Source organism: Xiphophorus hellerii, chromosome 3 (assembly GCF_003331165.1).
Source record: "Xiphophorus hellerii strain 12219 chromosome 3, Xiphophorus_hellerii-4.1, whole genome shotgun sequence".
Taxonomy (NCBI): domain Eukaryota; kingdom Metazoa; phylum Chordata; class Actinopteri; order Cyprinodontiformes; family Poeciliidae; genus Xiphophorus; species Xiphophorus hellerii.
This window is the reverse complement of record NC_045674.1, coordinates 20,507,528-20,527,381: the sequence shown is the minus strand read 5'-3', so window position 1 is coordinate 20,527,381 and position 19,854 is coordinate 20,507,528. Positions and strand designations below refer to the sequence as shown.

Below are 19,854 nucleotides of genomic sequence, written 5' to 3'. Positions count from 1 at the left end.
TTTTGCTGTAAAAACAATAAAAGTGGAAATTTGTAGAAAAGCTGTTAAACATGGTGGGAGATCTGTGGTGCTGTGGGCTTGTTCTCCTCCAAAGGCCCAAAAAGCTTTGTCTGGAGATTTTAAAGACAGATCCTAAGGACTCTAGCAATAAACTAAAAATGGGTCATCATTGTGTATTTCAGCAGATTAGTGATGTAAAGCAAATTAACTCAGAAACGGACGATCAGACAGAAACTCACACTGTCTTCACGATAATATCTGTCCTGTGGAGAACCTGAAGAGACCATGTGACATGAACCAGGACTCTGGACAGCGTTATATAAAGAATGATTAAAGACCATTATCTCTGCATGTCCCAGATGGATGTTCTGCTGGCAAAAGATGTTTGTTCCAAGTATTGGAAATATTAAGATTTCATGGTGAAATATATTTCTGGAAAAGTGATATGTTTTTCGTAAAATGTATTCAAATCATAGGCTGGGTTTTTCTGATATTTTATTGTGAGATCTTGCTGTCGCAGTAAAAGATCAGGACTTCTGCACCTGTGCAGCAGGGGAAAGCCACCTCTTTGACTGAATGCTAACACCTTACAGCTCCTCAAAGAAGTAACACACCATCCCTTCGCCACTGGCCGCCGTCCACTACATGCATGACTCATTGCACCTCTTTCCTCTTACCCCAGACCTGTTGGGCTCTGCTGTCATGTGTGCAGCCGTGTGTCACAACCTCACAAGTCTTTTTCTCATGGCTCTCTGGTCTGAGCCGAGCCGAGGCAAGCAGAAGTGAAGTGAAGCTCTTCACTGAACCAAACAGGTGACTCAGAGTCAGAGCTCGCTGTCAGCATCACTGCTGTGCTAAAAGTGTGTCTCCCTGCTAGGCAGCGGGGCTGGATATAATTAACCCTGTGCTGAGCTGAACAAACTGGCATGCTGAGGGTCACCACTGAAGCCAAATAGTGAAATGTCAACCTAGTGCCTAGTGAAAGATTTCACAGTTCTTCAACTTTGTTGTATTTAGTCAGCAACACATGTATGGTGTATTTTATCTGGATTGTCTGTGACAGACCAACACAAAGTAGTACATAAATGTACATTAGAAACATATGTACTACTTTTAAAACATATATTTTTAAACACAATAAATCTGAAAAGTGTGGCAGGTATTTTTGTTTTCACTCCAGTCCCTCTTAAACTGTTCCCTGTTTTAAAATGTTCATATATAAAATATTTATGAGACCATAAAACATCATTTTTGCACTTTGCAATTATGCACTATAGATGTTGTAGATTCATTACATAAAATTCCCATTGAAGTGTGTAACAAGACAAAATCAAAAAGGTTTGGAAATGTTCGGCGTTCCAGAACTGACTTTGATGAAACAAGCCCTGCTATGCTTAGATATGCTTGCTTTGAAACATTTGATTTATGCTGCATTGTATTTTGCCTAACAAAACCCACCAAAGCCTTTAAAACATGCCAAAGTTCTGCAGCTCTCACCTCTCGAAGCTGATGGAAAAATGTCTTCTCGATCCAAAACGGCTGCAGAGTGTGCATGTTCACGCGTGTGACGAGTTTGCTCGGTACTGATCCGCATATTTGTACAATGCCTTTCGTGGAATTTGGTTTTGGGTGTGACCCGGGTGGATCTGATTATCTGTGTTTGGGCACGGTGGCTTGTGTCAGCTTCACCTGGGAGCTGTTTGGAGACGGGAGCGGGGTCAGGTCGCTCCACCGTCACCGCTCAAACAATGCAGCTACAAAGTAATCTGTGAGCGGTGATCATTAATCCAACCCGTTTCATCATGACTTTTCTGGCTTTTTATTTCAAATAAAGACCAATTTACCATTTTCAATGCAGAAAACTGTGGTTTTGATTCTTTGAGAGCCCCTGCTCACAATTAAAGCAGACAAAGATGAAGAATACTCTGAACTTTTCCACCCTGATGTGTGAAAAGACGTTACTTTATATCATATCAATCCCATGGACCAGAGATAAATGAGAGGATGTGGGATTTCGAAGCTCTTGCAACGGAAAGATGTTGGTTCTGTGTGGCGAAGTGGAAAAAAAGCTCGCCATGGAAACGTGAATATGTGCCAGGGCATTGGATTAGAGTACCAGGGTACCAACGGAGCAGACTTTATCGCAGCAGCCATTATCAGCAGAGGTTGCATGATACGGCTCAATTAATCAGAGGGAAATGCTTTGGTTGCTCATGACATAATTTCCCCCTGTGATAGTAACACTCTCTTATCAACTGAAACATGTTTTCCTTTTACTTGCCTCCGCCTTAATATAGACACCTTACTGTAAGCTGCTAAAGTGCAAATTTGATCATGTTGCAAACACAAACCTCAGTGTTTTGTTGGATGATTTTAGACAACATTCCAACAAATGAATATCCAACTGGGAAGGTGAATATTTTCCACCTTCTTCTGACAAATGACATCTGAGAAGCTCAGCATGCTTTTGTATTTTCGCCCACAAAGTCGGTGTTTTGAAGATCCACCTTTGGCTGCAATTATAGTTGTCAGTTTTTGGGGGGAGATCCTCTTTTCCAGAGACTAGAGAGACTCTTCCGTCTGAAATTGCTCAAGTTCAGTCAGAATGGATGGAAAACATCTGTGAACATCAATTTTAATGTCTTGCCACAGATTCTCTATCGGACCTGTGGACTGTTTGCAGTTTTGCCATACTCCCATTTTAAGAAGATGCATTAAACACTGTGATCTTGTTTTTTAAGCTCACCCTTTCACAGACTGTGTAGTATTTCACTAATCTGTCTGCTGGTCCTCATCATTCTGTTATAGTGAGATTAAATTATTTAGAATTTTGTTTTAATTTATTTATTTTTGGTTTTTGATTGTGCTGCTTTCTCCAAAAAGAAATTAGTTGTTAAAAAATCTAAATAATTTTATTTCACAGTAAAATACTTACCTAAAGCAAACTTTTAAATATACCTGTAGTATGATGCAACTTTATTTATTGCAGTAAAAAGATGGAGCAATTTCCCCCATTAAAGTAACACTTTTATGCCGAGACACTGCTCCTGATTTACTTTCTTGTGACTTAAACCTCTCACTCAGAGAATGGCATCGCTGCCTTACTGCCTTCTGAGTCTCTTAAGCGCAAACAGATGATTGCGCAATAAACCAGGGGGATCACTGAACCTGATGTACGTGGTCATGGCCCAGTTTTGTAATGACAATAAAGTCAGAGGGATGAAAAGGTCAGGCACATAGATAGCAGATGCTGAGTCACTGAAAAGGCATAACCATAAACATATTTCTGACATGCCTGAGAAACATGCAGGCCAGTCTGGCTTTAAGGAATGAAGCCGTAATGCTTATTACAATTGACGTTCTGTTATTCAAACAACAAAGGGAGTCTGACTCGTGAAGACAGGTAGTAAATTGGGCAGCAGTTAGATGAAATATTTCGTTTGTCTCAAATATGAAGCACGTTTCTCCACTGTAACTCAGAAAGACTTTTGGCCACATGTGCAGCATTTACTCCTGTCTGCTTTCAGTTACAGCGCACATAAATCTTCCCCTTTCATCCCAAAAGCCCCGCAGGCCTTTCAAAATCAGAGCAAGCGATCCTGGTTTGTTTTCATTTAGACACCTATTTTATCAATATCCATAAACGTTTATTAGTCTGGTACATTTGTTCTTCCTCAGATAGTAAAAAAAGAAAAAGAAAATCCGGTTTCTTTTGAAATACGCAGCCGGGACTTTGTGACCTGAAGCATGGCGAGGATTCCTTCCAGGTGAGGTCTGGATGGTGATCGATCCAAAGAGGGTGCTGTCGGCGGGATTTTTATGAACAGAGTTTGACCCTGCAGATGTGTTATATAATGCCGCTGTTTCAGATGTCAGGCGCTTTCGCTTAGACCAGTTATGTTGCATTCCATAAGTGTCCAAATAGCTGACACAATTGCTATATGGCAGGTGACGTCCTTTTCTCTCACACCATCTAAAGTCGAGGAAAACGTTCAGCTACTGGAAAGAGACGGCAATAGGGGTTTCTGGGAATAAAAATGAGGTCTTGCTACTAAGTAGGCCTGCCTCTTCAATTCTGGTAAATGCTCCAGGAAGTGAACAAAGGCAAATCTCATCTAAAATAAAATGTCCTCAGCAGGCAAATGTGTGTGACACCGGAGAAAATGGAGAACATGAAAATTTTATTTGTGCTTGTCTGGTTGGATTTGTTATTTCAGCGACATCTGCACATTGCAAGCAACTCAGCTCACATCTTTACACTTACGTTTTGGTTCGCAGCACAATTGCATCGTTTGTCGTGTCTCGCAAAAGTATTCATACAAACTTTATTGTGTTTGCAGTGACGCTGGAAGAAAATCTTTTAGTGGCTAAATTTGAGAGCGGTGGAGGTTCACCTTTCAGCATTAAAATGGCCCTAAGGGCAGAAGTCATGCCTCTCGGTGCGATCCGCTGTGTACTTGACCGTAAAGGCTGTGTGGTGTAAATTTCCTAGCCTGTACCCACCCACTGGAGACTGCTGAGATGTCCCGGCGGACATTACATTTCCAGATGCTAAATACTTCCGGTCAGAGTGTGGCACTAAACACAGCAGACAAAGAAAACGGCAGGTCAGATTACAAGCAGGAGAAGAAAAAACAAGAAGAAAACTTGTTTTAAGTAACACTGAAAGGAGAGATGTGCTGTTGTCACAGTGTGGATTATTTACCTCTCAAGTACGAGGTTGCAAAAACTGCAACGACACTAGGTGACAAATCATCGTATCCTTCCTTTTCAGTTCTTTTGTTCTTCTCCTCTGTGTTACATTACAGAGACTGCATTGCTATCATTATCTCCACTTAAGCGGCTGCAGAGAGAACTGTTTAACATCTGAGTTTGACTGGGTTGCAGCGTAAATAGTGTCTCATGCTCGCAGCTCCAGATGGGACAAAAGATGGTTGCAAAATGTTGATAAAAAAAACCCCAAAAAAAAAACACGAAAACATCCTGCACTTTCCAAATCTGTACTTAGGGGTTATGGTTAAGTAACCATAAGGTATGTGGCACAATCCTTTCAGATTTTTATTAATTAAAAAAAAAAAAAACAATAACTTGAAAATCATGTTTTCCTTTAACTCTACAGTTCTGATGTTGGCTTGTCACATGAAATCCCAATTAAGTAACAGCGAAACGTGAAAAGAGTCGAAGACACGCCACCGTGAGGTTTCTTTTTCTGTTTCTCGGTAAATTGTGTTTCAAAGTATTTATTTTTTGTGTAAATGTGTTGAGGAGGGAGTGTTACACATCTGCTGGTGTGGATTGAGAGCCAACATGATTTAAGCCCCAGACATACAGAAGAAGGCCTGGGTATTTTATTACCAGGCCTAAACAAACGCCTCCTTACATACACGCTCCTCTAGGTAGGGAGCAAGTCACATGTATGGGGATATTCCATTCACGTGACTGATGGGATTTGTGACGGAAACAATTCTCCGTTTAAAGCCATCAGATTATGCAACAAACAAGCCGTAAAGGCATTTCTGTAGGGTTTTTGTAGTCTATTTAAACATTCCAGATGAACAAGTTTTTGTAGCTACGCCCATTCAGGTTGTAAAGCGAGACAAGCCTTACATAATACATAGTCTATATTTGACCACTGAGCTCCAGAGAACTCCAGCTATGCAACAACCGCCCCTCTTCTAGGTTACTGGGGGGGTTGGAGACCAGTAGAGCTCACATGGATACATGCAAGAAGGAACTGAGGTCCATTACTAAAAATACTCTCAAATCCAAATGGGGGCAGTTGACCATACAGCCCCTAGCAAAAGTATTCATATCCCTTTGACTTGGATTTCATGCGATAGACTAATACAAAGTGGTGTATGACTGTGAAGTGGAATGAAAGGAATGCCTGGGTTTCAACATATTTTAAAAATATATTTGGTAAGAGTGTGTAATGCCTGTGTACCCGCTCCCTCGAGTCAACACTTCTCTAAACCACTCAGTGCAATAACAACTGCAGGTCTTTTAGCTTACTTATGCATAGAGAGTTATATTTTGGACGTTCTCCTTTGTAGGATAGCTCCAGTTCAGTCAGAGCTGGACTTTGACTGGGCCGTTCAAACACATGAATATCCTTTGCTTCAGGTTTGACCTGTCTTCGCCGCATCCACCTTCCTGACAGGTCAGAAAAGGTTCCCAACACGTGGTGAATTAAAGCCTCACCGCATCATGATGGCGGTGGGGATGGTGTTTTTAGGGTAACTGGACTTCTTGTAATTTTCTTCCTCCTATGGCTTTAGTTTTGCCAGTCATTCATAAAGGCAGGATTTATGGAATGAGTCAAAAATATTTGTCCCATCTGAGCTAGAAATTCTTTCGTCTCCTCCAGACTGTCAGCTTTGGTTGACAACCTTTTTAGTTGGGTTTTTTTTTTCACCCGTCTTGTCTCTTCTTTGGTTTTTATGCTGCTGTTTGTTTACTAATGTTGTCAAATGTGGCCCTGGCTCATACAGGACAGTTGGAGTTTAACTGGGTGATTTACTTCTGAAGGCAGCTGCTTGAATAGGATTTTATTTAGTAGCAGTAGAATAGATGACGCTGATAAAAAGTTACAGTCCAATTTTATTTATTTATTTATTTTATTTTTTGCGAACCTTGCATCCCTTCACTTCCACTTTGCATTTAACTGGTTACTGCTGGCTGATATATTACATAAGATCCCAATAAAATAAGAGGCAGTTTGTGGTTGTAATGTGATAAAGTGTACTTTTGCAAGCCACTGTATTTATAACTCCAGGTTTTATCAGTTAAGATACTGGCATCAGGGTTATTATCTCAATAACCAGGCAACAGCAGTTGTTTTCTTTAATCTACTTCAGCAATTGCCAACCACCAAATTTGCCAGCTTTTAGCTCAATTCATTACTTAAATCTTATTTGATGGTGCCATTGCAGGCGTTCACACAGGTTGCGGCGCTTCTACGCAATGATACCACTTGAGTCTGTGCCATATTTTGGTGTTTTTATGTTTTTCAGCATCTCCCTTATCTGTGCTCCAAAGCACTCCTGTAATAAATCAAGCAGGAAGAGACTGGAGTCTGACGTCAGCAGGACGACTGCTTGCGTAATCTTGGCCCTCAAGTCCCGTAGATTTGTCATATGGAGCAATCTGGCAAAGTAAACGGACTCTTATCGCACTCTTATTCTCTGGTAGAATCCATGATGTCCAGCCTGAAGGCTCCCCTCGGCCTGCATCTGCCATGTTGGGCAGTCAGAGTTGAAAACAATAGAGATTCGGATCAACTCGAATCAGTAAATGCCAGCTGCTACATTTGTATTTCAGCTGTTCAAAAGCTTCACATGATGCACTATATCTAAAGCAAACACTCAGTTGCCTTCAGTAACACGTCCGTTGGTGCCAAAATACGAGGGAGAGGGAAAAAAAAGAAGTCTTCTTGGGGGAATAATTCACTGAAATTGCAGGAAAGTTGACAGACGGGTAAGAAAATTACCTCCACAACTCATCCAGTGTGACAAACGGAGTGGTATCACAATTCATCACGGTGACACCTAAGCGCTCATTGTTTGTCAATGTCAGTTTCCAGCCACGCTTTTACAACCTGCTGTGACGTCTGCTCGTGTCTGTGCGGCTGACAGAAGACTGCTCTGCTGCACTGCTGCACTTCCTCTCGCTGCTCAAGAGCAGAAAAATGCAACACTAATGTCTGCTGTTTTACTTTTTAACTAACTAGGAGGAACAACACCGGTTTACTAAGGTAATTTAATACTATTTACCAGAGACTGACGTCTTCAATTTGTTTGCTCACGGGCATCTCCGGTAAGAAAGTTGGTCTAATGTACAGTTTATTGAAGGTGTGTTTAAATACGGGCTTCCTCACCGCACCTACAAGGCTCACAGTCTTAGTTATTCTAGTTCCGCCAGGATGTCAACCTGAGGGATAAACAGAGCATCCAGCAGATTGCAGTACCTGCTTAAATGGAGGAACTTGGGGGCGATAAAGGATAGTTCAGGATTTCAAAGATGAGGTTTTGTTCCAAGGTTTCAAGACGTCCATTTCTGAGATTAATTGGTCACAGAGACTGAGGACAAAAAGGCCCCCAGATCCAAATGGTAAATGACCTGTACTAGTGTTTTATCTAGAGGACTTCGAAGGGGGGAGTCATTCACCCATTCATGTGCACATTCACGCGCTGATGGTGGTATGCTACACTGTAGCCAGAGCAGGCAAGGTGAGTGAAGTGCCTTGCTCAAGGACACAGAAACTGAGATGAGCTGAATGGGGCTTTGAGCCGGCAGCCCACCGATTACGGGACAAACTCCTGCCTCCTGAGCGCCCAAACAGACTTTTACAATACCAAAATAAGGTTACATTTTGTGACAAAACCATAGTCAAAAATAAAGAAAAGTCACAAAATTGAGTATTTCTTTATGATAATATAGTTTTTTGAAGATTAGGATTTTTAAAAAGCAATCAGATTACAACAACAAGCAGATTACTGCCGTGGGGTTTTCATTTAGCAAAAATCTAGATTTTTGCTGCAAAATGAAAAAAATTAGCAATGAATTTTTCTGGGCACTAAAGCTAGCAGCTAATCCAAACTTTCTTTAAACAACTCCAAACTCAAAAACATCCCAGCAGGTAATGAATGACTGTTTTCTTAACCTTTAAACCATCGTCACGAGGTAGTTTTTGCCTCAGAGGTCAATAACTATTTATACAGGAAATCGAAGCAGAAGTCGGCACTCCACCAATAATCTTTTTTTGAGAAAGTCTTATGACTGCAAACACAGAAGAGAAATGAGTAAAATAAATGCAATGTGGTGTAAAAATCAACAAGTTTTTATTTAGACCAATGTGTCTAATTTTCTCTGCTGCCTTATTTTCCTATTTGACACTTGATCAGAAATGTTATGCATGTTCCTTTCTCAGTTTGGGAAGATCCCAGGGGGAACACTGGCTCCTCACCTCCGTTTCCTGTGTAAATAACCATCCAGTAAAATTGTGATTATGAATGAAAAGTTTTGTAAAACAGAGTTGTGATGTATTTGACACTAGAGTTGTTTCACAATAATAGAAATCCACTTTGGTCGTGGCCAATTGGAGACTAGCTGTCAGCTTCAGCTTTTAATCTGGATTTACATTAAATGAACGTGCCAAGAGAGTTATACACAAAATGCTCATAGCGTTTCAACAGTACGTCACTTTAAACTCTAAAATATGAACATTAACCATTGTTCTTTTGTTTTTTGCCAATTGAATAAACATCTTGCCTCTACATCAGCAGCGCTCCATCTTACACGAAGCTGTGAGGGAACGTGAGAATGTCAAAGGGGCTGACATTTATCGGCACCACCCCCACCACCAACGCTTTTAAAAAACTTTTCTCATCCCTGTTCAGGTAAGAGACGGCTCTTCTCCCAGAATGCACCAGTACCGCAAGGGTGGTTATTTATAGTCGCATGACGCATGATGTATCCCATGTGTACTCGGCAGGACCTTCGGCTGGAGACGCCGCTTTCTGGCTCTTCAACAGACGTGGATGTTGTTGCCACAGAAACAGCACAGTGTTGACATCACAGTGCTTCAAGTGGTCTGCTGTGGAGACCAAAAAGCCAAAGCCTGATCACCACCTGACTCCTCGGAGGTTTGCGAGAAGCTGTTAGCCTCCAGCTCTGGACACAAGCTGAAACATGCATGAAACACAGAAGAAAAAAAGCACACACACACGCACACACACATATGCTTATACCCTTGTGTTTTGGAGAGAAGATAATGACGTGAACTGGCGCATGTGCTTGTGTCTGCTTAATGGCTGCATTGCTGAAACAACATGGGATGAACTTTGGTCTGTTGTAAACATTTTACGGGTGTGTAAACATGCAGTGTGGAAATGTATGATGAGCTGATGGGAGAGGGGGGGGGGGGGGGGCATTTTTAATTATTACCTTAAAAAGGGGAAATTCCCCGCCTCTGCTGTTTGCTGGAATAAACAGAAACAATCCAAAGGCCCATCTCATCACTGAGGGAGTAATGTCTGCTATTGTGAGTAATGTCTATGATTGAGTCAGGTCCATCATTATGAGACATTTAGAGTATTAAAGCCCATAATAGGCTCCGTTTAAGATGAGATGAGGTGTAAAGACAAAGGCAGGTCCGACCGCAGTCCAGTCATAGAAGACCAGAGACTCTGGACACTCAAGAAACGTGCAGACAGTCCGCCTCAAACCGGTGCCGCACTTACAGTTCCTGGGAGGAAAGCTCACAAATGGTCTGTTTTCACTCCAGGAGTGTCTTCGTAAGGGCAGCAAAACAAATAAAATGCAACCTGCCGCACAGATAAGGAGGCAGAGAGGAGAAAACCGAGAGGGCAACGAGAGGTTATCTGATTGCAAGCAACACCGAGCAAATAAAATTAGCAAGCGTTTGTGCTGAAGTTTGGTTTGATGAATGGACACAGCAAAGTCTAAAAGGTCACAGGTTTCTACTGTACCTGTTAAGCTAACAGCACATTTTTACAGGACAAATACTCCCCCGCGGGTTATCGACTTTAAAAAAAATTGCGACGACTGATTTCCACGTGTTTGGTGGAGTCAGTTTTAGGCTTCAGGTGGATTTTAACCAACATGCTATAAACAGAACATCTGAAGACGTTTTTCATCTGCTATGTGCCATACAGCCAATGAGATAAACTGGCTACAAGAAGGTTTAAAGTGAGCTTAATCAAGGACGCATCATGTTCTGAGTCTGTCAGCTCTCACCACAGCTTCAATTTCGGGCCTGGTCCATTAACTCTTCGTGTGCTGATTTTCTCTGCCCTCTTTTCCATCTACCATCGCTCTAATGTCACAAAAAAAAAGTCATGAAAAGGATACAATATGAAAAATATTAATGAACTAAAATACTCAAATGACAATAAAGACATGCAAATCTCCCCAAACGAGATGTACGCTGAGCCTCATGACAGATAAGAAAGAACATTGAAACAAAAAAGACGTATTCATTCATCCATTACTTTTCATTTTTAATAAATGGGTGAAGGAGGGAAATGCAAACAAGCCTCTCGCCAGCAGCGCTCTTCGGCTCATTCTGTGGATTTTAGTTGGACACAAATCTGAGTTTAGGACATATCTTAATGTAAAAACTGCCGGATTCTTTCAGTGTGGAGTAAAATCCAGATCCATTCAGACTATTTGGCATGAAAAAGTGAAGCTAAAAGTAACTGTACCAAAGTTAGGTAAGACCAGACCAATCTCAAAAATTTAACAGTGTTTTATTAAACCTTGAACCATTCATTAAGCAGTTATTCAAACAAAAGCTGATCATTATTTGCGTGGGAAACTCAAATCCTCCAGTTCTTTTGTTAATCATTTTTGGCTTCTCCGTAAATGACCGTCCTATACAAAATATAACAGCATCTCTATAAACTACTCGACTTTTCAAGCACTTTCAAGACAGTAGATGTTTGCTTTTGACCTTCTCTTATTCACTGTTTTCTTCAGCATCTTCGACCAACTTGATCTGGATTTAAAAATATACAAACTGCTTCTAAGTTTTATATATATATTTTTAAAAGAACCTCATTTCCAAAAATCCCAAATGATCTCTTTAACGTGGCTTCTGTCCAGCCCTTATCATAAGCAGAAGTAGAGTTTGTATTTGCCGCAGGGTCGGCATGAGGCATCATTAGATTTGTGGCTGCAGAAGGTCCCATCCTGACGTCAATTCTCCCACGACAGCAGCGGTTGTACATCATACTCGCAAATGACTTCAAAGTTGAATGTTCTGTTAACAGAGGCACAGCTTAAGGCCAAAATGATGTCAGCTGCTTGTGTTTGAGTTTTAAGAGCATTTCATGCATACTGTAACTGTTCATGAGTAGAGAAGTAAAAATATATATATAATCACAGATTTTATTGTGATTCTGATTCTGTTGGATTTCCATATCATTCAACATAAAAAGTCCTATTACTTGACAGCCCAAACATCTGGGGTTAATCTTAAAATAAAATCATCTTTATTTTTTTTTATACATTTTTTACTAAGCGACAATGTTTTTGTTTTTTCTCTCCAGGGTTTTGTGAGCTGTTGCTCATTAGGCTTCACTTTCTGGCAATAATTTAAACAAACTTTTAAAATGTTATTTTCTTTCATTGTACTTGAGATGCAGAAAGAAGGAGAAACAACACAAACCTGTCTACAGCAAGTAAATTATTAACCGTTCGCGCTTCACTCAGTATATAAATTAAATAATGAATTTGAGTCACTAATTAGCCGTAAAGCAAGTTCTTTTCAAATCACAGAATGCAAAAATGTTTCATCATGGAGCGTGTGAAAGCCCCCCCCCCCCCCCCTAAAACTTGCTCAGGGCCTCAAATAACTTTGGGCTGCCTCTGCTCCGAGCAGCTGCAGTCTTTTCCCAGTTCTTACTTTTTTTTTTTTTAATAGACTCAGTCAGACTCGGGCTCAGCTGTAGTCTGAGCCCGAGGTAATGTTCCTCGGGATTCCTGATGATCGCAGGGGAAAACTGTGCCAGGATGCAACTGCTGCATAGCAGAGGAGGAGGAGCAGAAAGCTGCCACCGAGCGTCAGATGGAGGGTGTTCCCTGCATGCAGGACGTCCATAATCAATGACCAAACGCAGCAGCCAATCACTGCGGCCCATGCTAATAAAGGAGGCTCTCTAAGCCTCCAGGACCTTCCTTATGAATCGGCGCTTTGCACACTGACCGGATTTCAGCGGCACACAGGGCAGAAGGAAGCTGCTGATCTCTGTCAACCCTAAAACTTTCTTTCTCCCCACCGCCTCCAGTTTTGAGCCAGACCTGTTCCAGCCGCTGACCCCGAGAGGAATACGCGGTGATCTCGGTGATTTTGGAAGAAGATTCTCTGGTTGTTAATTGTTTATTTTTATTTTTTATTTTTATTTTCCACCCATTTTTTGTTTTTGTTTGTTTTTCATTTAAGTCGGGGGGGAAAAAAATTGGGACTGAAATGTCTGGAGCTTTGGATCAGACTCGGAGGTTCTGTGTGTTGTCGTGGGATCAGGTGCAGCGTTTGGACTCGATCCTTGGGGAGGCTGTCCCCATCCACGGCCGAGGAAACTTCCCCACTCTGTCCGTGCAACCCCGTCAGATCGTCCAGGTATGGCAATCCGACACTCCCAACTCTCTTTTTACATTTTTTTTTTTAAATTTCTAACACAGGCAATGTGAAGATCTGTTTAGTTAAGTTTACAAACAACTAATTTAGCCCACTAAAAAAAACCCAACATATAATCTATTATTAAGCCTGCAAACTCAATATATTTGGCTGGAGCTTCAAATGTAAATGAATAATTTATTGTAACTTAGTTATTCCCTTTGAAAGTCCTCAACGACCCCTGGTGGTCTTTTATCACTCTTAGACACACCCAGAACTTAATTTTCTCTTTCTCTCTTTTTTTAAAAAACTCTTTTTCATCTCAATATCATTCTCAATTTAAGTTAATTTAATTTAATAGAGATTAATTAACTTTATTCCATGAGCATGAGTGAAATCCTCAATAAATGTATTAAATTGATGGAGCCAGTATTTACATATTCTCTCTGTAAGTGTCATTTGTTTGGCGTATATGATTTAGAACAGTGTGGTCAGATCCTGTTTCGCCTCCCCTGGTACTTAGGTTTGCGTTTAGCTGGAAAAGAAACTGCAGAGCTAGAATTTCAAAATGAACGGGTGGTTGTTACAGGATACCCCCTTGATTTTTCCATCTCATTTTGCACTCTGATATATTCAAGATGAGCCCAAGAACTTTGTGAAGCCCAGAGGTCCGTGCCTGTGGTTGTGGAAAGATGAATGGTCCATTGAAGAACGCGGGGAGGCTTAAATGGGGGGTTTGATTTCCAAGTGTGGGGACTCCTGTGTTTGCTCTGGATTTGTGAAATCCCTGTATAATTTAGTTTTTTTTTTCTTCTTTCTTTCTCGAATCTACCGTCTGCTGCATAGATTAATTTAAACGGAGACTGAACGCTGATGACTGGTTTCGGTGTGTGTTTTATCAGTCATGATGATGTGCTGCTCCAGTTCCTCTGACATAACAGGGAACGACATGAATGGATGCATGGACCTTTGTCCCACTGCAGTGGCACTGCTATAATATCAACTTCACCATCATAAATCTGCATTTTCTCCCTATTTTAAACTTTTGTTTCTAAATACAGTCTCTGACTTTTTGTTTTCTTTTTCCAAGTTTATTTTGTCTGGCAAATTTTCAGTCATTCATGCTTCACAGCACGTGTTTCTGATCATTAGCAGGCATATATTCAAGTCGAGACAAGTTTTGTTTTTCAGTATTTCACCTGTTGATTATTGTTCAAAGGCAGAATTGATCCATTCCAATCCCTAAACTCAGAAGTTTATCTCTGACTTGTAAAACAAGAGCCCTTGTCTTCCACATTTTCCAACATATCTGAAATGGCTGAATTATCTCTGCAACATGTCATTAAGTTGTTCATTATCCTGGTGTCGAAAACCAATACACTCAAGATGCCTCAGGCCAAGAGCCTCACAAAAATACATGTATATTTCTGCATTCTTATATAAAAATTGGTATAATGAGAGCATCCATAAATTCTGCACTCAAGGCGTCACCCAACTGAACAAAAGAGTGGAAAATGAGTTCAAACAGCATAGCAACCTAATATGATTTGATCAATATCATATTAGGTTGGGGATTAAATATTATTATATTATTAGTAGTAGTGTTCATCTTTTTTATCCTATGAGAACTAAATATCATAACAAAATACTTAATTTGTAATTGAATCCAACAGAAAATTATGTTCCCATCTATCAAAACAAAAGTTCTTCATCTCGATCTGATTTTTTACTACGCTCACAAACAATTGATGAGTATGTTTAATGACAAAAAATATAGAATTTCTTACTTTTTGAACACTTGATAAGTAAGAAAAAAATATATAATTTTTTTCCAATTATGTGACTTGGCTCCCGCTTGTTAGAATCGACCAAAGAATAGACTGACCGATTCCATTCACTGGACGTTTCAGGTTTTGTAACACAAATCCACTTCACTTTCACACGTTTTTCTTTTTTTTTTTTGAACTAGAGAGTTTGAGCCCTGGAGTTTTCTAAATTTTAGCCACGAGGTTGATACCTCTACTTGAACTTTTTTGGAGGGTTAATCACATATCTGCATCCAAGCATCTCTGAGAGGTGAGTTGCTAACTGCAGGATCTCTTGGACGCGATTAGAGCTTGAAGCGCTGAAAAAGAGAAAAAGAAAACACTTTTTCATTGCCTCTGACTGGAGTTTGGACCCAGTTCCTTCTGCTTTATGGCTGAAAGACTGTAAGCATCTCACTGGCAAATTGCTGCTGTCGCAATTTTTGTCTTACTCCTTATACCACCAGTGGGGTTGCCCCTTCTTTAAAAAGTGTTTGTCTCTAGGCTGACCCAGTATGTAAAAATAGAGCCATCATGTCATCTGATCACCATGGGAGAGAGCGTTAACACACGCTAATCTGACAGGCCAGTGCTGTGGGGGATTGAGGATTGCGTGTGAGCGTGCAGTAGCTAATTTGTGCTGCAGGTGTTTATTTCTTCATGGTTTTGCAGCAGTTGTTTGCCCAGCAGAACCGCAGTCCGACATGTCCAGTCAGTGATGCATGGGGTGTTAGTACAAGCAACAAGATAAACCTCTGATCCTTCCTACCGACGCAGAACGGAAGCTGATGCCTTTTAATTTGAAACCTAAACTAGATTATTGCAGTTTAAGCCCATAATCTGAATGCATCCTTATTGCTGTTTTTAAAGCAGCGATGTTGGTTGACTCTCAGTTGCTTCTGCTCAGAACAAACTGCAGGATGACCAGAGCGTGTCCCGATGCTCCCTTTTGGTGGCAGGTTAGGATTATAAATCTTATCTGTGTAACTTTGATAAGGCAGTTTGACCCGGGTGGATGTAGCCCTGGAGACTTTCCATCCCTACGTTGCTGTTTTTCTTTGCAGCACTTCAGTTTGATTCAGACTGAGGTTGAGGGTAATGAGGTGGACTTTTGTGAGCAGGGGTATTGATCTTGCCTTCCCAATCTATTGATTTCCTCTAGGTTGCTGAGAGGTTACTTAAACAAGTCTTATGAGATGCTTGCTAAACAACTGTAGTGGAGTTTCACTTGATATTCCTTCAGGTTTTGGTCGATAGAGATTCACTGATCAAGCTGCTCCTGGCTGGCTGATGACGATTTCTGGTTTTCTTTGGACCTGCCGATTCCAAAAAGTTTTTTCTTTTTTTTTTTTTTTAATGCAAATGAAAAAGGATTCTGGAGATAATTTGTAGTTTTGAATCCATCTCTAATTCACTTTGAGTTTAATACATTTTTAAAATAAAATTTAAAGCAAAACCTGTGATGAATCCATAGACCAAAAATAGTGTAAGTTGCTAGTTTTGATAGATTTAATTAACACGAGAGGGTAAAAATCTGCTTTTTCAGCATTAGGCCTGCCAAACTAAGCCAGTCAAGATACAGTTTTCTGGTTAATATCTGTGGCCAATTCATTGATGATTCTCCAGAAATATGACCGTATCTGATACTGAAGTCTCATAAATTGTTGACCATCTTCCAGAGCAGAGGGATCGTGATGTCATCGGAGAGAGCCTTCTGTATTATGCTGTTATATAATTTTGATAAGATGTATTGACTTTATTGCCCTTTCTATCTTTTACCTCATAAGCCAGCTGCAAGAATGCACTTAGAGTTGTGGTTTACATTTCAATAAACTGAAAAACTGTTTTGAGGTTGGCATAACAGTTTTATGTTAGTAATTAGTTCTCCTCTGATAATAAAGATAATGTTGATTTAATGATTCTAAACTAAAAAAACTGAAATGACTAGTGTTTCCTGAAGAAATTAATAAATGCCTCATTTATGTTTCTAAATGTGACTGAATACAATTATTATGTTAACTGCGCAGTCCTAGTTTAATTTATGTTCCTCCAGAGATGCACTAATCAGAATTTTGTGGACAATTTCAGATTATTGATTCTTCTGAATCTTCAGCCAGCCAAAAACAATTTTATCTGATTCTGGTTTCTCTTCAAAAAGAAGATAAGAACATTGGTTTTTTTAGCTCTTTTTGAGCAGTCATTAATTCTTGATATTAAGTCAAATACATCTGTGAGATGGTTTTCCTCTTAATAAAAAGACCAAAGAACAGTTACAGAATTCAGCATTATATTAAGGATTAGTGTATCAACCACTACGAAAACAGACGTCTTCGGGTGTATTTATAGAGAATTCAGCTTCTTCCTTTAACTCTGAGATTTTCAAAAAAGCTGCCAACATTTTCACCATCTTCCATAAGTCAGAGGTTAAAGGTGAAACAGAATGAAACAGCGCAACTTTACTGTACTCCGTTTAGCCTTCCTGTTATCTGATGAAAGTCTTGCTCTCTCTCACTGTCCTGCAGCTTAAACAAAGCACATCTCACATGGCCTAAATGCTTTGTTTTCTTTAAGTAATTTTTTTTTTCTTTTTTAAATGAATGATATATTTGGTAAAGGTCACTGATCGTGTGTTGTTTTTGTCCAGGTGGTGCGAGCGAGGCTCGAGGAGAGAGGAGTGTGTGTGAAGGACGTGAGGTTGAACGGCTCAGCGGCCAGCCACGTGCTCCATCAGGAAAACGGCCTTGGCTACAAGGACCTCGACCTGATCTTCGGGGTGTCGCTAAAGGATGACCAGGCCTTCCGGCTGGTGAAAGACGTCGTCCTGGACTGCCTGTTGGACTTCTTACCGGTCGGGGTCTCTAAAGAGCGCATCACGGCGTTGACCCTCAAGGAGGTTTATGTGCAAAAACTGGTAAAAGTCTGCAACGACACAGACCGCTGGAGCCTTATCTCGCTGTCCAACAACACGGGCAAGAACGTGGAGCTTAAGTTTGTGGACTCTTTGAGGCGGCAGTTTGAATTCAGCGTGGACTCCTTCCAGATTTGTCTGGACTCTCTGCTTCTGTTTGACCGGTGCTCGGAGACCCCCATGTCGGAGAGCTTTCACCCCACCGTGATCGGGGAGAGCGTGTACGGCGACTTCCAGGAAGCTATGGACCATCTGTGTCAGAGGACCATAGCGACGCGAAGCCCCGAGGAAATCAGGGGCGGTGGCTTGCTGAAGTACTGCCACCTGCTGGTGAGGGGCTTCACGCCCTCCTCCGAAGCAGACATGAAGCAGATGCAGCGCTACATGTGCTCCCGCTTTTTTATTGACTTTCCCGACATAGGCGAGCAGCAGAGGAAGCTGGAGGCCTACCTGCAGAACCACTTCGCCGGCATGGAGCACAAACGCTACGAGTGCCTGATGACTCTGCACCACGTTGTGAACGAGAGCACAGTGTGTCTAATGAGCCACGAGCGGCGTCAGACGCTCAGCCTCATCTCCATGCTGGCGCTGAAGGTCCTCGCCGAACAGAACGCCATCCCGACTGTGACAAACGTCACGTGTTACTACCAGCCGGCACCTTACGTGCAGGACATCAACTTCAGCAATTATTACATTGCACATGTGCAAGCGCCGCAGATCACGCACTGCAGTAATTCGTATCAGACATGGCTGCCCTGTAGCTGAGCCCCTTTGTCTCTATCATCACCGCGTCAAAGGCGTCAAAGGAACAGGGAAACGAAATCTTGGTTTGCCAAATGTGACTTGATTCAAACAATCCTGTACTGCTGGATGTCTGATTGAGCTGACAAATAATTTCTCCTCACGTTTTTTTCTTTTGTCTGTTTTTGTTTTTTCAGATGCAAAAACATCTGTAAGATTGCTGGTCATTTCTGAGATGTAGCTTTAATATCATATTTAAATATACAAAGAAAACAAGTCTTTATATGCTTCAGAAATACGTGTTTTGATGGAATGAAACATTGATGCTGATGTTATTTTCTTACATTTTTGAAAAAAAAAAAAGAAAGAAAAAAAGCAATTACTTACTGGACCAAAGATGTATTTTTTTGTTCTGAATTAAGCGATGCTTTAATTCCTAGTGCCTAAAAAGAACCACAAAATGTTTGAAAACATTTGTAAAGTGACAACTGTGAATTCAGTGTTTTCTAGATTCTGTCTCTTTTCAGAAACATAAGCATTAATTTTTGTGAGAATAAAAAAAAGGAAAACCCAAATTCTTTTTTTGCATTGTGGTCATTTTATGTTTGGTGGGTTTATGGTCGTAATTAGTTTACAGTTTGTCATCTGAGTTACTTCACCATTCTCAATGAAGTCACCTTACATATATTAAGGCATACCAAGGTTTTTTACACACACACACACACACACAAAAAATCTTTTTCTTGTAGTTATCCCATTGTTTAAAGTCCCTTTGTGGACATGTCAGAGAAAAACTGCTGAAGTGAAAGTTTTTTTTTTTAACTGCACACAGTCCCTCCCCCACCTGTTGCCGCTCTGCTGGCTGAAAGAGGATCTCTATGCTTTTCCTTTACTTTAAAGAAAAAGAGTTTGTGAAAAACATCAAGTCATAACATGGAGGTTAAAATAACTCCACAAATCTCTTAATAAAGAGATAATTCAGTATTTTTGAAGTAGGGTTTTGTTAAAAGGGAGTTATTATCTCCAACAGATAACTAGTAAATAAATATCATAAGTCCTGATTAATTGGTCCTGAAGAATGAAGATACCAGCTAGTCTGAGAGAAACCAAAACCAAATTCGACTTTTACCTCCTCAAAACACAGAAGTCTTAAAACTGACAAGTAGTTCATGTGAGCAGCATCTTTTAGTCTTTAAACTATTGCCTGGCATAGAAGTAATGGGAAGTAAAATGCAAGATCATTGTGCCAACTTAAACCAAAG

At 40.6% G+C, this 19,854-nt stretch overlaps 1 protein-coding gene and 1 long non-coding RNA gene across 2 annotated transcripts; both read left to right on the top strand.

Moving 5' to 3' along the window:
* The first annotated feature begins 7,597 nt into the window (after nucleotides 1-7,597).
* Nucleotides 7,598-9,901, top strand: LOC116717826 (uncharacterized). Its single transcript, XR_004338817.1, has 3 exons — nucleotides 7,598-7,753; nucleotides 9,285-9,398; nucleotides 9,494-9,901. It is a non-coding gene; the product is annotated as an uncharacterized LOC116717826 (long non-coding RNA).
* A 2,714-nt stretch (nucleotides 9,902-12,615) lies between these two features.
* Nucleotides 12,616-19,167, top strand: tent5ba (terminal nucleotidyltransferase 5ba). The gene is made up of 2 exons (XM_032559458.1): nucleotides 12,616-13,141; nucleotides 17,588-19,167. The coding sequence occupies exons 1-2, from the start codon at nucleotides 12,992-12,994 to the stop codon at nucleotides 18,614-18,616; spliced, it is 1,179 nt and encodes a 392-aa protein (XP_032415349.1). The 5' UTR covers nucleotides 12,616-12,991; the 3' UTR covers nucleotides 18,617-19,167.
* The last annotated feature ends 687 nt before the right edge of the window (nucleotides 19,168-19,854 follow it).